General features: G+C 50.3%; 1 protein-coding gene across 4 annotated transcripts in view; it reads right to left on the bottom strand.

Annotated features, from left to right (window-relative positions):
* The window catches only part of SPTBN2 (spectrin beta, non-erythrocytic 2), a 158,252-nt gene that overhangs the window by 51,154 nt on the left and 90,456 nt on the right, over positions 1-16,642 (bottom strand). The window contains exon 4 of one of the 4 annotated variants that reach the window (XM_069965241.1): positions 13,182-13,299. The exons of 2 other annotated variants lie outside the window; for them this stretch is intronic. In XM_069965241.1, the coding sequence (XP_069821342.1) occupies positions 13,182-13,299 (118 nt within the window). Of the gene's footprint in view, positions 1-13,181; positions 13,630-16,642 lie in introns of those variants that run through there. One more of the 4 variants, XM_069965240.1, reaches the window with a different exon arrangement.

The following is a 16,642-nucleotide window of genomic DNA, read 5'->3' as shown; positions in this document are numbered from 1 at the left end:
TCACACATAAGGTAAATCAGTGAAAGACTGTTTAGACGAAGCCATCTGCGAATTTTCTGCGAACAACCGACAATTTTAGAACATGTTGAAAGATCACAATGAACGATATATCGCTCGTCGCTTGATCGTTTGCTTTGTTTACATGAGCCGATTATTGCTGAAATGCGATAGTTATCGCGAACATTTGAACGATAATCGCTTTGTGTAAAGGAACCATAACAGTCCATGCAGCTTCATGAGGGACATTTTACTGGCTGAGATGACCCTATTGAAAGTACAAAAACACATGTAACTTCCATGGGGTCACCATCACATCACATGACCCAATTGAAGAAAAAAAAAAAAGAATTTCTATATAGAAATAACGTAGAAGTGGCCAACACTATTGTAAAAGTTATGTATGACGGTCATACACACTTATATGTATGACGGTCATAAACACTTATAAGAACAGTCTCCTGGAAGGTGACATATTTATTGGCATATTAAATAACATAGCCTGGGTACCAATCAGTCAATGTTCCCTCCACGTGTGAACAAATGTTGTGTAACTACCAGCAGTTCTCTACATGATAGAGCGTATTATGTCTCCATTACACATATACAGACACTGTTAGTGCTGACTAAATGCAATGTGAAGGATAGGAGCCCCTCAATACTGTGTATGTATGCAAGACACAATGTTTTGTCCGGACAGGGGTGGTCGTAGGGCTGGGCGATATTGGCCTAAATCAATATCGCGGTTTATCGCATATGTAGCTGCGGTAACGATAATTGGACGATAACTATGACACGCCCCCTTAGTAAGCCACACCCCTTTTACAGGCCACACCCACTCGGCCGTGCCAAACTGGGGATAGTTTGTTTCAATAAAGTTAAAAAAAGTACAGTAACTCAATGAGCAGCAACCCAAGCTAGGTACACACTACAGGACATGTATATACAGGTATACAGCTATGTGCACACTACAGGACGTGTATATACAGGTATACAGCTATGTGCACACTACAGGACGTGTATATACAGGTATATAGCTATGTACTATAGGTACCCAGAGTATATATGATGGGTATATACAGTATGTATGATGGGTATATATATAGTATATACAGGTGACAGTACAGGGACGTACATTATAGGGGGCTGTAGATGGCACTGCACTGACACGCTGTAAAGATATCGATCTATCGTTCGTGACAGACGCACATCCAAGGCTGAAGTAGAGGGTGCTGAACACAGAAAGGCCTTTGGCAGGGGGTCCCAAAATACAAAGCAGCAAGAGTCCGCAGCACACCAGCATATAGGGAAGAGATAAGCATGCTTGAAAATGATTCTGGAGTGAATTGAAACGTCGTATCCTGCACCTTATTTGATGGAATGAACCACTCTTCACTACATGCTAGTGTGCTGCGGACTCTTGCTGCTTTATCTATTCTATCTATTCTCTATCTATCTATCTATCTCCTATCTATCTATCTATCTATCATCTATTTCCTATCTATCTATCTATCTATCTCCTATCTATCTATCTCCTATCTATCTATCTATCTATCTATCTATCTCCTATCTATCTATCTATCTCCTATCTATCTATCTATCTATCTATCTATCTCCTATCTATCTATCTATCTATCTATCTCCTATCTATCTATCTATCTCCTATCTATCTCCTATCTATCTATCTATCTATCTATCTCCTATCTATCTATCTCCTATCTATCTATCTTCTCTACGGGGAGGTGGGCAGGGGTGTACGGGGGGGGGCGGGCAGGGGTGTATGGGTACACAGGGGAGCGGGCAGAGGTGGATGGGTACACAGGGGGGCCGGCAGGGGTGGATGGGTACACAGGGGGGCCAGCAGGGGTGGATGGGTACACAGGGGGTCCGGCAAGGGTGGATGGGTACACAGGGGGGCCGGCAAGGGTGGATGGGTACACAGGGGAGCGGGCAGGGGTGTATGGGTACACAGGTGGGCGGGTAGGGGTGGATGGGTACACAGGTGGGCCCGCAGGGGTGGATGGGTACACAGGGGGGCCGGCAGGGGTGGATGGGTACACAGGGGGGCCGGCAGGGGTGGATGGGTACACAGGGGGGCGGGCAGGGGTGGCTGGGTACACAGGGGGGCGGGCAGGGGTGGCTGGGTACACAGGGGGGCGGGCAGGGGTGGCTGGGTACACAGGGGGGCGGGCAGGGGTGGCTGGGTACACAGGGGGGCGGGCAGGGGTGGCTGGGTACACAGGGGGGCGGGCAGGGGTGGCTGGGTACACAGGGGGGCGGGCAGGGGTGGCTGGGTACACAGGGGGGCGGGCAGGGGTGGCTGGGTACACAGGGGGGCGGGCAGGGGTGGCTGGGTACACAGGGGGGCGGGCAGGGGTGGCTGGGTACACAGGGGGGCGGGCAGGGGTGGCTGGGTACACAGGGGGGCGGGCAGGGGTGGCTGGGTACACAGGGGGGCGGGCAGGGGTGGCTGGGTACACAGGGGGGCGGGCAGGGGTGGCTGGGTACACAGGGAGCTGCATGCATATGCTCCTCCACCTTGAGATCTGACCGGCGTCCCTGCACACACATGACATTAATGTGCAGCGCTCGCCGGGAGGGGGAGTTGGGGGAGCGGCACCAGTCCTGTCCGAGCGCCCTTCTCCTCCGGCCGGTGAGCGCTGCACATGTTAATGTAATGTGTGTGCAGGGACGCCGGACAGGACAGGATCACTCAGGAACATTCTCCCCTGGACCCTGCTGCTCCTCCACTTCCCGCGCGCACACCGGCGTCCCTGCACACACAGGACATTAACGTGCAGCGCTCGCCGGCCGGAGGAGAAGGGCGCTCGGACAGGACTGGTGCCGCTCCCCCAACTCCCCCTCCCGGCGAGCGCTGCACGTTAATGTCCTGTGTGTGCAGGGACGCCGGACGGGACAGGGGGAGGGCGGGCGCTCACACTGGACGGGGGCGGGCATTCTCACCTGGGCCCTGCTGCTCCTCCACCTCCCGCTCTGATTCCGGCGTCCCTGCACATAACGTGCAGCGCTCACGCCGGGCCGCGACTGCGTGCAGAAGCTCTTTTGGAAACACAAAAATACCGCAGATACCGTCCTGGCTCAGTTAAGGTCGGTTAACCGACGCCAGTGACGGTATCGGTATTTTTGCGGTATACCGCCCAGCCCTAGGTGGTCGTCAGTCATAGGGCGTCTGCCAGTGACTAAAACGACCGCTCGTTAACGAGCACTTAACGATAACACATAATACGTGTGGGAACGAGAATAATATCTGTAGTGTAACGATTTTTTTTGCGGTCGTTATATCGTCGTTTAAAACGTGAGGAAATTCAGAACGACTGAAAGATTTTTTATTCAACGAAAAGATTAGCGAATTATTGTTGAAAGACCAACGATTTGTTTTCGACATGTTGAAAAAAAAATAGTGAACGAATCAACGACGATTTCGCTGTTGTCGTTCGCTCGTTTACAGCTATTCCACAGAACGAATATAGTTAACGAGCGGTCGTTTGAACGATGATAATCGTTCAAAAAAGTTCCATGGAATAGGGCCTTAAGAAAGAAGGGAATATTTGGAAAAGGCTGCTGGGAATGACGCATATCCCGACACCTTCCGGCTCTGACATTCTACAGGGATGCATTACTAAGGACTACTCCTTTAAGTGCCAGCGGATTATAGCAGGAATTACACATTTACTGCATAATAAATCCTAACCTTTGAATTTTGGTTATTTTATGTTACTGCTTGTACTCTGACGTACAATTTATACAGGCTGTATACTCGGCAGGCGCACGCAGGCTGTATCACCTTAGACGCAGGCACATGTGTAAGTACATAATGACAATCTATTACTCCCTGTGGCAGTAAACAAATCATCATCTCCCTCCTGTTCATACCTGGCAATAGTAAAGAAGACACAGGGTGTGGCAGAGACGGAATCATGAAAAGTCACCTTTCATCCATTGCCAGCATGGCTATTCATCATTCCCGGGCCCCTGAAGACAACATAAATGCTCAAGACTAAAATAATAAAGGAAAAAGGGCGCAGAGACATCAAAGTTTCCTGTAATTTATGCGGAGATATAGATGACGGCTCCTGGTAATCTCTCCCTTGTATCCAGACAGGGAGTGTGTATGCGGCTGTACCTTACTACAAGAACAATCATAAACCTAATAGAAGTTGTGTGCAAAAAAAAATAAAAAATGCACTGAAAACAGGTAACAAAATCTTTGCACGTTACTCAATCTTCAAAATGTAAATGTTTTCGCAATATCCTAGCTAATATGCAGAAAGGTCACGCTTTACACGACACGTCTGCACAGTATGGGGGTGGAGGAGATCACAGGGAGCAGCAGATCTGCTTTCTAACAGTCCATGAAGCTAAATGCTTTCTGCTTCATTACTTTTACCACCATGCATGTTAAAGGGTTTCCAGACTGACTTCAAACGGGCCTTAAAAGCAATGACCATTATGTAGTAAGTCACAGGCCTGCTGCATCCTTGTGTACTTGCAAAATCGTGGTTTGCAAAACGTCCGTCCGAGTACCATACTGCAAATGGGATGTTTAGCATTGTAAGGCCACATACAGGCAAAACAATGAATCCCCGTGTGGAATGTATATTGATCCAGTACCTGGAAGGCGGCCCATGCTGGTAACATAGAACACATGAAGGTCATGTTACATCTGACAGCTATATAGTAATATAGTCAGGTAGCGGCAGACGTCTCCATTGTAGTGAGCGTGTGATCAGCCGTGTATTCTGCACAGACGACAACCACCACCCGGCAGACCTAACCACTCTGCATGACGGGCATGTGCTAGTATTTAGCCATATACACCGGAGAACACACAAACAGGATTTAGCCCCGAACCGAAAACATACACCGGCTTCAGTATTTACAGGGAAAACAAGCTTGACCTTTTATAAGCTTCCTATGTTTGCACCTACCTACCTACATACACATTATATATATATATATATATATATATATATATATATATATATATATATATATATACACACACACCCCAATTGTGCAAAAATGTGACTGGCAGATTTACACCACGTTTGCTATTCTAAAGTGGGCGGGACATATAAAAATGGGGCATGGCCATGGCAGCGCTGCAGATTTAAAGGGGTTATCCAGCGTTACAAAAAAACATGACAGAGACAGCACCGCTCCTGTCTTCAGTTCAGGTGTGGTTTGCAGTTAAGCTCCATTCACTTCAACGGAACTAATTGTAAATAGAACTATCTGCAAAACCCAATCCAAACTGGAGACAAGAGTGGTGCTGTCTCTGGAAGAAAGTGGCCATGTTTGTCTAAGGTCCCATTCACACTACAGAATCAGTGCTGAAATTCTGTGCGGAACCGGTTACCGTGCCAAATCCAGCCTGCTATCTGTTTGAATGGGAGGGCCTCACCTCTGCTCTCCGCTTAAAGGGGTTATCCAGCGCTACAAAAACATGGCCACTTTCCCCCTACTGTTGTCTCCAGTTTGGGTGGGGTTTTGAATCTCAGTTCCATTGAAGTAAATGGAGCTTATTTGTAAACTGCACGTGAACTGGAGACAACAGTAGGGGGAAAAGTGGCCATGTTTTTGTAGCGCTGGATAACCCCTTTAAAGAATTGACATGCGAGCCCTCCCATTCAAACAGATAGCAGACAGGATACGGCGCAACGTCCGTGCACGGGGGTTCAGCACAGAACTTTGGTGCAGATTCCATAGTGTGAACGGGCCCCAACGCCGATAACCTCTTTCAAGGGGTTATCCAGCGCTACAAAAACATGGCCAGTTTTCCCCCTCTCGTCTCCAGTTCAGGTGCAGTTTGCAACTAAGCTCCATTTACTTCAATGGAACCGAGTTCCAAACCCCACCCAATCTGGAGACGAGAGGGGGAGAAGTGCCCATTGTTTTTGTAGTGCTGGATAACCCCTTTAAAGGGGTAATCAGCGATGGAGCCCGTTCACACTACGGAATCGGCACCGAAATTCTGCTTTCTTCTAGAACAGGGATAGGGAACCTTGGCTCTACAGCTGTTGCAAAACTACAACTCGCATCATGCGTGGACAGCCAAAGCCTTAGCTCTAGAGACAGCACTGCTCCAGCTGAGTGCAGAACTGTAATACCGCACACAACCTGAGGACAGGAGCGGTGCTGTTTCTGCAAGGAAGTATCTGTGCCTGGATAAGCCCTTTAATACAATCAATGCCAGTAAAGTGGTAAATAGATATGCCAGGCAAGTGTTGGCAAGAAGGGGTTCCCCAAATGATACAACAATTGCCCCAGCCTAGTAACAGGGTCTGTAAATGGGCCGCCTAGTATGGCCCTAATGCTCCTGGTAACATACAGGGGCGGATTATGCAGCATGTAGCTCCCCCGTCTCCACTACTATGCAGCTATAGATTGATAAATGTTATCAGCGGCTCCTTTACACATTAACCAGCCTTGTGCATTAGGCTAAGTGATCCTTTTACCATGAAGACGGCACCAGGTGCCCGGGTTTAGTTTATACCAAGTCCATTGTCTCTTTATTTACCTTGCAGACAATGGCCGTGCATATGTAAGTAAATCAGCAATAACAGCTATTGTCCTAGAGTCTATACGCCAGCAGGTGTAACACTAAAAGGGCAACACTCCATTTAGTAATAGCAGACAGATACAGTAAACACAGTATACAAACAATACAATCTAATCCTAATATATATATATATATATATATATATTTATAACGTATATTAAAAGCAAAGACCCCTCTAATGTACAACATGGAGTCCATACTGTCACTTATTGTTATTGCTGGGTTGTGCTCAGACCCTCCCAAGCCTCGGGCTACTATAGAGAGACTCTGACCAAGTAACATGGAGGCACGGGGGAGCCTGACAATATGCAGGATTTCACACAGCATGGAGCTCAGACATCATTTTCAGGGTAAAATCCCTGTATCAAAGGATAATGACATCCTACAGATGAATGGGAACAAAGTCACAAAGAGTCCAAACAGGACTGACGTAATACTGGGGTATATCAAAGGGCTTCTCTATAGAAGAGGCGCAGATGTCAGGACGCCTCCCTAGAAGAGCCATGTGACAACGAGAGGATTTGGGTAAACAAAAATGTGTCTCTTTAACCCCTTAAAGGAGCTATTGTAGGAGTAAGGGCCCTATTCCTACCGACGATTATCGTTCGCATAATTGTTAACGATTAACGATTTCAAACAACAGCTATTGTGAAAGACCTGAAAACGTTCACTCATTTTCATGGAACGATAATAGTTAGGCCCCCTTCACAAGTCCGGAAAAACCATCCGGATTTCCTATCAGGAAATCCGGACGGATTTCCGGACCCATAGACTTTAATTGGTTACGGACACCCTTCCGGATTTTTCCGGAAGGGTGTCCGTTCCGGAAAATAGCTCCGGAAAAAATAGGACATGTCCTATTTTTATCCGGAATTCCGGCCCTGACGCCCCCATAGAAGCCTATGGGGGCGCCGGAATCACGGGCACTTTCCTGATGTACATCAGGAAAGTGCCCGCGATTCCGGGTTACCGGCGCACCCACCACCACCCGCATGACTCACCAGCCTCCCTGGTGTTCATCTGCTGCTGCCGTCCCCGGCCTCCTGCTTCCTGGTGCCGCGCCTGGAGTCCTCACCCAGCGGCACCCCCCCGGACCTCAGAGTAGCAGCCCGGCACCCAGCGGCACCCCCTCCACCCCCGACCGCTCACCCATTGGCTCCCCCCCCGGAGCTCAGAGTAGCAAACCCCTCCCGCCCCCCTCCGGCGCTCGGAGTATCAGAGTAGCGGCACCTCCGCCTCCCCCCCCCCCCCCCGGACCTCTCTCAGTAGCGTCCCGCGTCCGGACTCCACGTCTAGCAGCCCGACACCCCACACGCCCCGGACCGCCGCGGCACCGCTGTATCCTCACCCGGTTCCAGATCGGAAGGCCAGGAACCAGGACAGGTGAGATCGCCCCCTCCCCCCCCCAGAAGTAAGGCTCCCACCATGTCCTGCTGAGAGGTCATGATGGGAGTTGTACTTCTGCAGCCTGTGCCCATCCAGGTTGCAGAAGTACAACTCCCACCATGTCCTGCTGACAGGTCATGATGGGAGTTGTACTTCTGCAACCTGGATGGCCACAGGCTGCAGAAGTACAACTCCCAACATGACCTGTCAGCCGGGCATTATGGGAGTTGTAGTTCTGCAAGCTGTGACCATCCAGTTTGCAGAACTACATCTCCCTTTTTTTCTTCTGATCAGGAAATCCTGAAGGTTTTTCCTGATGGTTTCCTGATGGTAAAAACGGATTACTGTCAGGAAATCCTGATACTATCCTGATGACATTTAAGGCCTCCTGATCAGGATTTCCTGACAGTAAAAACTGACACGGACGTGTGAAGGGGGCCTTACTTATGATCGTATTTGCGATAGTTTTTCTTCGCAATTGCGTTCGTATCTACTGCGAACGACGTCTTATTCAGTGCAAACAATGTGCCAACGAGCAACGATAAAAATAGGTCCAGGTCTTATAAAGCGATCAACGATTTATCGTTCGGTCGTTAATCGCTAGCTGCATTTCAACCGAATGATTATCGTTTAGATTCGAACGATTTAACGATAATCTGAACGATAATCGTCTGGTGGAATAGGGCCCTAAAGCTATCCCCCTTGTGATGCTGCTCCATGTCAGCTATGTGAGTGGAGGGACGCTCTATTTACCGTCTAGGAGACTTCTACTTGTAGGTCCCATATACAGTGAATGCAGCATCGCTATACACTCAGGGGGAAGTGATCTCAGTTACTGTAATCGATGGGAGACCAAGAAGTTAGACCCCCACTATCAATAGATTATGCATTATCCTGTGGATAGAGGAAAACCCCTTTAAGAACCATAGCGTCTTGCTGGATTCAAAGGTTTCAATGACAAATCTGTCCCAATACACATAACTCCCAGTAACCTTTATGGGATTTATGTAACCTGCGCAGAATAACCGGCTCAGCAGTTCTCAGCTTCCTGCAGGCCCTCCATCATCTAGGTTATATCCTGGGAATAGACCATCAATGACCACAAGGTAGTTCGGTAAAAAAAAATAAATTGTAATTTATTTCTATAAAAAAAAAAATAAAAAAAAATCTCCAGTCTTACAGTACTTATCAGCTGCTGTCTGTCCTGCAGGAAGTGATGTATTCTTTCCAGAGGTTTTCTATGGGGATTTGCTACTGCTCTGCACAGTTCCTGACATGGACAGAGGTGGCAGCAGAGAGCACTGTGTCAGAGGGGAGAGAATACAGCACTTCCTGCAGGACATACAGCAGCTGATAAGTACTAGAAGACTGGAGATTATAAGTAAATTCTCCCTAGATCTACCACAGACTGAACCCTTTTCGTCTACAGCAGGGATGGGGAACTTTCGGCCCTCCAGCTGTTGCAAAACTACAATTCCCATCATGCCTGGAGAGCCAAAGCTAACGCTTTGGCTCTCTAGGCATGATGGGAATTGTAGTTTTGCAACAGCTGGAGGGCCGAAGGTTCCCCATCCCTGGTATACAGCATGTCGCAGTCTATTGGGTGATACTGGGAAGTCCTTCTCTCATCTCCTGGGCCATAGAAAATTACTTTGATGTGAGAAGTGTCTCCTATATTACAGAGTACGCTCAAGTGCAGAGATGTGACAACAGTGACAGAATTCAGGTGACATCTCTAGCTGCCAATATACTCCGCCACCGACATCAGCAGGAAGGGCCGACCATCTGGGGTCCATATCAAGAAACTAGAGAGTGACGTTTGCTTTATAAGTTTTGATCATCGGGGTCCCTGTGTTCAGATGCCCACAGATCTCTCAATATAGCTGGGAGAAGCACGTGGCTGAGCGCTTCTCTCCATCCTAGACAGCCTACATTTATATACAACACATAATGGGCAAAAGAGACCATAACATATCACAGTCATAAGACACAAGCTCCTTACTAATGCCCAGAGGACAAAGGGCATAGAGCGCCCCCTGTACCACAGCCTTGCCAGTCCCATCCTCCCATGTCATCCTAGAACCAGTTTCAGCGTAAAATGGGATGAATATTTGTAATTTAGCATGAACTGCGAACAGAGACACCGTAGGGGGATGGGGATGGGATGGTTTACACTACACACCCATGGCCATAAAGCGCGGCTATGGACATGAAGCATACGCTGTATATGTATCACAAACCTCCAACACATCAGCACAACTAGCACAAGTCTAGGACAGAGCTCTCCAACCAATGGCAAAACTACAACTCCCAGCAGGCGTTCAGCTGTCAGGGCAATGATGGAAGTTGTAATTTTGCAAGAGCTGGAAGGCAAGTGGTTGGGGACCACTACACTGGGGCATGCTGGGAGTTGTAGTAACAGAGGCTGTGGAACACTAACCAAGGACATGCTAGGAGTTAAAGTAATAACAGATAGAGAGCTACTGGTTGTACAGCACTGGCCTAGAGCATGCTGGGAGTTGTAGTAGTAACAGCTGTAGAGCCAGAGGTGGGGGAATACTGCCCACATATATACTGAGAGATGTAGTAATAACAGAAACATCTGGAGAACACTGAGGAGATGCTGAGGGTTGTAGTAACTACAGCTGGGAAGCTAAAGGTTAAGGGGAACAGTGTCCTAGAAGATGCAGTAATAACTATACTGGTTGGAGAAAACTTCCCTATGAGACGCTGGGAGTTGTAGTACCTACAGCTGTAGCACCACATGTTGTAGAGCAGAGCTATGTGAGATGCTGGGAGTTGTAGTACATACAGCTGTAGCCCAGGGCTCTGAGACATGCTGGGAGCTATAGCCCAGTGCTCTGTGAGATGGTGGGAGCTGTAGGTCAGTGCTCTGTGAGATGCTGGGAGCTGTAAGGTCAGTGCTCTGTGAGATGCTGGGAGCTGTAAGGTCAGTGCTCTGTGAGATGCTGGGAGCTGTAAGGTCAGTGCTCTGTGAGATGCTGGGAGCTGTAAGGTCAGTGCTCTGTGAGATGCTGGGAGCTGTAAGGTCAGTGCTCTGTGAGATGCTGGGAGCTGTAAGGTCAGTGCTCTGTGAGATGCTGGGAGCTGTAAGGTCAGTGCTCTGTGAGATGCTGGGAGCTGTAAGGTCAGTGCTCTGTGAGATGCTGGGAGCTGTAAGGTCAGTGCTCTGTGAGATGCTGGGAGCTGTAAGGTCAGTGCTCTGTGAGATGCTGGGAGCTGTAAGGTCAGTGCTCTGTGAGATGCTGGGAGCTGTAAGGTCAGTGCTCTGTGAGATGCTGGGAGCTGTAAGGTCAGTGCTCTGTGAGATGCTGGGAGCTGTAAGGTCAGTGCTCTGTGAGATGCTGGGAGCTGTAAGGTCAGTGCTCTGTGAGATGCTGGGAGCTGTAAGGTCAGTGCTCTGTGAGATGCTGGGAGCTGTAAGGTCAGTGCTCTGTGAGATGCTGGGAGCTGTAAGGTCAGTGCTCTGTGAGATGCTGGGAGCTGTAAGGTCAGTGCTCTGTGAGATGCTGGGAGCTGTAAGGTCAGTGCTCTGTGAGATGCTGGGAGCTGTAAGGTCAGTGCTCTGTGAGATGCTGGGAGCTGTAAGGTCAGTGCTCTGTGAGATGCTGGGAGCTGTAAGGTCAGTGCTCTGTGAGATGCTGGGAGCTGTAAGGTCAGTGCTCTGTGAGATGCTGGGAGCTGTAAGGTCAGTGCTCTGTGAGATGCTGGGAGCTGTAAGGTCAGTGCTCTGTGAGATGCTGGGAGCTGTAAGGTCAGTGCTCTGTGAGATGCTGGGAGCTGTAAGGTCAGTGCTCTGTGAGATGCTGGGAGCTGTAAGGTCAGTGCTCTGTGAGATGCTGGGAGCTGTAAGGTCAGTGCTCTGTGAGATGCTGGGAGCTGTAAGGTCAGTGCTCTGTGAGATGCTGGGAGCTGTAAGGTCAGTGCTCTGTGAGATGCTGGGAGCTGTAAGGTCAGTGCTCTGTGAGATGCTGGGAGCTGTAAGGTCAGTGCTCTGTGAGATGCTGGGAGCTGTAAGGTCAGTGCTCTGTGAGATGCTGGGAGCTGTAAGGTCAGTGCTCTGTGAGATGCTGGGAGCTGTAAGGTCAGTGCTCTGTGAGATGCTGGGAGCTGTAGCCCAGTGCTCTGTGAGATGCTGGGAGCTGTAGCCCAGTGCTCTGTGAGATGCTGGGAGCTGTAAGGTCAGTGCTCTGTGAGATGCTGGGAGCTGTAAGGTCAGTGCTCTGTGAGATGCTGGGAGCTGTAGCCCAGTGCTCTGTGAGATGCTGGGAGCTGTAGCCCAGTGCTCTGTGAGATGCTGGGAGCTGTAGGTCAGTGCTCTGTGAGATGCTGGGAGCTGTAGGTCAGTGCTCTGTGAGATGCTGGGAGCTGTAGGTCAGTGCTCTGTGAGATGCTGGGAGCTGTAGGTCAGTGCTCTGTGAGATGCTGGGAGCTGTAGCCCAGTGCTCTGTGAGATGCTGGGAGCTGTAGGTCAGTGCTCTGTGAGATGCTGGGAGCTGTAGGTCAGTGCTCTGTGAGATGCTGGGAGCTGTAAGGTCAGTGCTCTGTGAGATGCTGGGAGCTGTAAGGTCAGTGCTCTGTGAGATGCTGGGAGCTGTAAGGTCAGTGCTCTGTGAGATGCTGGGAGCTGTAAGGTCAGTGCTCTGTGAGATGCTGGGACCTGTAAGGTCAGTGCTCTGTGAGATGCTGGGAGCTGTAAGGTCAGTGCTCTGTGAGATGCTGGGAGCTGTAGCCCAGTGCTCTGTGAGATGCTGGGAGCTGTAGCCCAGTGCTCTGTGAGATGCTGGGAGCTGTAGCCCAGTGCTCTGTGAGATGCTGGGTGCTGTAGGTCAGTGCTCTGTGAGATGCTGGGAGCTGTAGGTCAGTGCTCTGTGAGATGCTGGGAGCTGTAGCCCAGTGCTCTGTGAGATGCTGGGTGCTGTAGGTCAGTGCTCTGTGAGATGCTGGGAGCTGTAGGTCAGTGCTCTGTGAGATGCTGGGAGCTGTAGCCCAGTGCTCTGTGAGATGCTGGGAGCTGTAAGGTCAGTGCTCTGTGAGATGCCGGGAGTTATAGCCCCACAGCTGTAGAGCAGGCCCGGGAGATGCTGGGAGTCGTAGTCGGAGGGGCTGCCCGGCGGTGACGAGCAGCAGGTGGCGCTGTCCCGGAAGCTGTACACGTCACTCCCGGCCATTACACCGTATATCAGGCTCTCACCTTGCAGCTGCTTGAACCTTCCCTCCAGCACGTTGGCGTACTGCACCGAGTTCACAAAGGCCGCGGGGGAGAGGAGCGGGGACGAGGGCCGGGGCACCTCCACGTATCCGGGGTCAAACTGGAACATGGTCCCGGCTGTCACCACACGCAGCAGCTGCCGCTCACAGGACGGAGCCCTCCATGAGGGGCTGAGGCGGGAAGGCTGCGCCCAGGTGTTGCTTCCTGTCACGAGTCAGAGCGGCGCTCCGGTCCGGGCTGTGCAGGTAGAGATGCCGGGCATGTGTGTGAGGTGAGGCGGTGTGCTGCTCCCGGGCTGCCCCGCACTCGCTGCTGCTGCTCAGATTTCAGGAATTCCTGAGATTCCTGCCGCCCGGGGAGATGGACGCTCCGGCCGCCGCTGCTCTTCCTGCACCTTGATCCTATTACAAGGCTCCGGCAGGTTATACTGAAGGCTGGGGCCGGGGTGGGGAGCCGGGTGGAACCACTGGGAAAGGTGTGACGGGGGGAGGAGAAGGAAGGTGGTACGGTCCTGAGAGCGCGGCCCGGACGCTGCAGGCTGTGTAGTGAGCCGGGCGCCCCCTGCCGGACGGGCAGTGCAGTGCGCTCACACTTACCTGGGAGGAAGGAATCGGGCGCAGCGCTGTATAGATAGAACTAGAGAGGGGGCCATTTTACATATATTTCTATAGGCTGAGTGCTTTTATATCTATGGTTTCCCACACCAGCTGGGAGAAGCGCCTGATGGCTGCTTCTCCCTGTTCTGTGCTGATGTCACAGACTTCTTATTGATGCCCATCATCTTTGGTGCTTGGAGTGAAGGTGCTTCCAAAACAAAACATTTAACACGCTTTATTATTATTATTATTATTATTATTATTATTCATTTAAAGGGGTTTTCCAGGATTATAAAAACACAGCTGTTACATGTGGTATTACAGCTCAGCTTCCTTCACTTCAATGGACCTGCTGCAACACCACAGACACACTGAGGACAAGGGTGGCGCTGTTTCTGCAGCTTCGTTCTTTACATCGGGGATGGGGAACCTGCGGCCCTTCCAGCTGTTGTAAAACTACAATTCCCATCCTGCCTGGACAGCCAAAGCTTGATGGGAATTGTAGTTTTGCAACAGCTGGAGGGCCAGAGGATCCCCATCCCTGCTTTAAATCCTGGATAACATCTTTAAAGGAGCAAAGAAGAGCGTCAGTCAAAAGTATATATACACACTATATTCTCTCATGGACCAACTCGCCCAGAAAGCAGGGAGTGAAGAGCTGAGGAGTGTACTAGCAGATGTACTATGGCGGGCACAGAGACCTTCTCTAGGAACGGATCAGCACCCTGCGGTTGCATTGTGGGGGGCAGATTGGACACTAGGTGTTGCACCTGTTTTTTAGCCCTTTTAAATGACACAATCCCTATTAATCACTGTGACTGACACCTGTAACCTGCTGCATCAGGCTTAGAGTAAGTTACTCTATCAGTAAAAATTAGCAACATCAAATTTTATGTTTAAAGGAAAAGTCCGGTGATTTCTTAAATCCGTCAGCCGACAGGGGGAAATTGATTATAAGTGCTAACTTATCCCTCCCCGTGCCTGCAGTGAGCGGAGGGGGCAGCCGAGGGTCCCCCGCTGGGCTCCAGGATCTCTGGGGTGTCCATGTCACGACCCGACTCCGCTCCAGTCATTGATTGGCTGAGCGGCGAGTCCATCAGCCAGGACAGGCATTTTCCCCCGAGTGATGATGTCATTACAACTCGGGGGGGGGGGAAATGACATGCAGCTGCGACTGCTCCAGCTGCCCAACGCAGGCACAGTGAGAGGTAAGTTGTTCCTTGAAATCAATTTTCCCCCTCCCCCTGCTGGCTTTAAGAAATCGCTGGACTACTCCTTTAAAGCGACTCTGTACCCACAATCTGACCCCCCCCCCTCCCCCCAAACCACTTGTACCTTCGGATAGCTGCTTTTAATCCAAGATCTGTCCTGGGGTCCGTTCGGCAGGTGATGCAGTTATTGTCCTAAAAAACTACTTTTAAATGTGCAGCCCTGTGTCAAATTAGAGTGTCTGTGCCCTAGGCTTGTACCGCCTCTCTGTCCCTCCTCCCAACCCTCTTCATCATTAGGAATGCCCCATGGCAGCATTTCTGCTATTTATCACCTGTCTGAACACTGCACAGGTGCCTTAACGATGAAACACATGTGCAGTGTTCACACAGGTGAGGAATAGGAGAAACGCTGCTCAGGGACATTCCTAATGATGAAGAGGGTTGGGAGGAGGGACAGAGAGGCGGGGCAAGCTCTAGGCCACGCCAATTTGACACAGGGCTGCAAGTTTAAAAGTAGATTTTTAGGATGGACCCCAGGACAGATCTTGGATTAAAAGCAGCTATCCGAAGGTACAATTTGTTTTCTGCGGGGTGGGCATAATCCCCTACCTCAGTCCCCACAGGACCTGTCCGCTCAGCCATGTTCCACCTCAGTCACTGATTGGCTGAGCAGACAGGTCCTGCTGAGAAGACTCATCTAGGAAGTAGCAACAAGCACTGATGAGTGTGTGTATGTGTGGGGGGGGGGGGTATTTTTTACGACTGTTCAACCTTTAAAAAAAAAAAAAAAAAAAATAATAGTAACCTTGCTCCCCATCACAGTATACCCGGGGGCAGGAGGATTGAATGGCACATGTGGGAAAGTATATGGTTGGGCAGAGTTCTGGTTCCTTTACACTACAGCAGGATGAAGCGCCCTAAGATCACACACTCCTAAGGTGGCCCTCAATATACACTATAGGGACAAAAGTATTGGGCCCCACTGTGCTGGGGTGTATAGTGCATTAGTCACTAACGCTGCTGACTCCATTACTGTAGAGACCAAATCTATTGTGCTTTGAAAATCAGCACAATAATTGCCCCACTAGGAGGGGCCCGCTAAGGGCTTGGTCCTACAGTCCCAAAATAAAATCTAGTGTGAAGTGTGCCACCTTTCTAGGGTAATAATCTGCCATGTAGACGTCGATCACTCCCGTCCTGGTATACTCGCCCTCAGAAGACCACAACCATAAGGCAGATGGGTCCTCTGAATACACCTGGTTGTGGCCATGTTGGGCGTAGTCCTCTGAATACACCTGGTCGTGGCAATGGTGGGCGTAGTCCTCTGAATACACACGGTTGTGGCCATGTTGGGCGTAGTCCTCTGAAAACACACGGTTGTGGCCATGTTGGGCGTAGTCCTCTGAATACACACGGTTGTGGCCATGTTGGGCGCAGTCCTCTGAATACACACGGTTGTGGCCATGTTGGGCGCAGTCCTCTGAATACACACGGTTGTGGCCATGTTGGGCGCAGTCCTCTGAATACACACGGTTGTGGCCATGTTGGGTGCAGTCCTCTGAATACACACGGTTGCGGCCATGTTGGGCGTAGTCCTCTGAATACACACGGTTGTGGCCATGTTGGGCGTAGTCCT

Source organism: Dendropsophus ebraccatus, chromosome 4, assembly GCF_027789765.1.
Source record: "Dendropsophus ebraccatus isolate aDenEbr1 chromosome 4, aDenEbr1.pat, whole genome shotgun sequence".
In the NCBI taxonomy this organism is placed as follows: domain Eukaryota; kingdom Metazoa; phylum Chordata; class Amphibia; order Anura; family Hylidae; genus Dendropsophus; species Dendropsophus ebraccatus.
The sequence above is the reverse complement of the archived record's forward strand: the minus strand, read 5'-3'. Positions and strand labels throughout refer to the sequence as shown.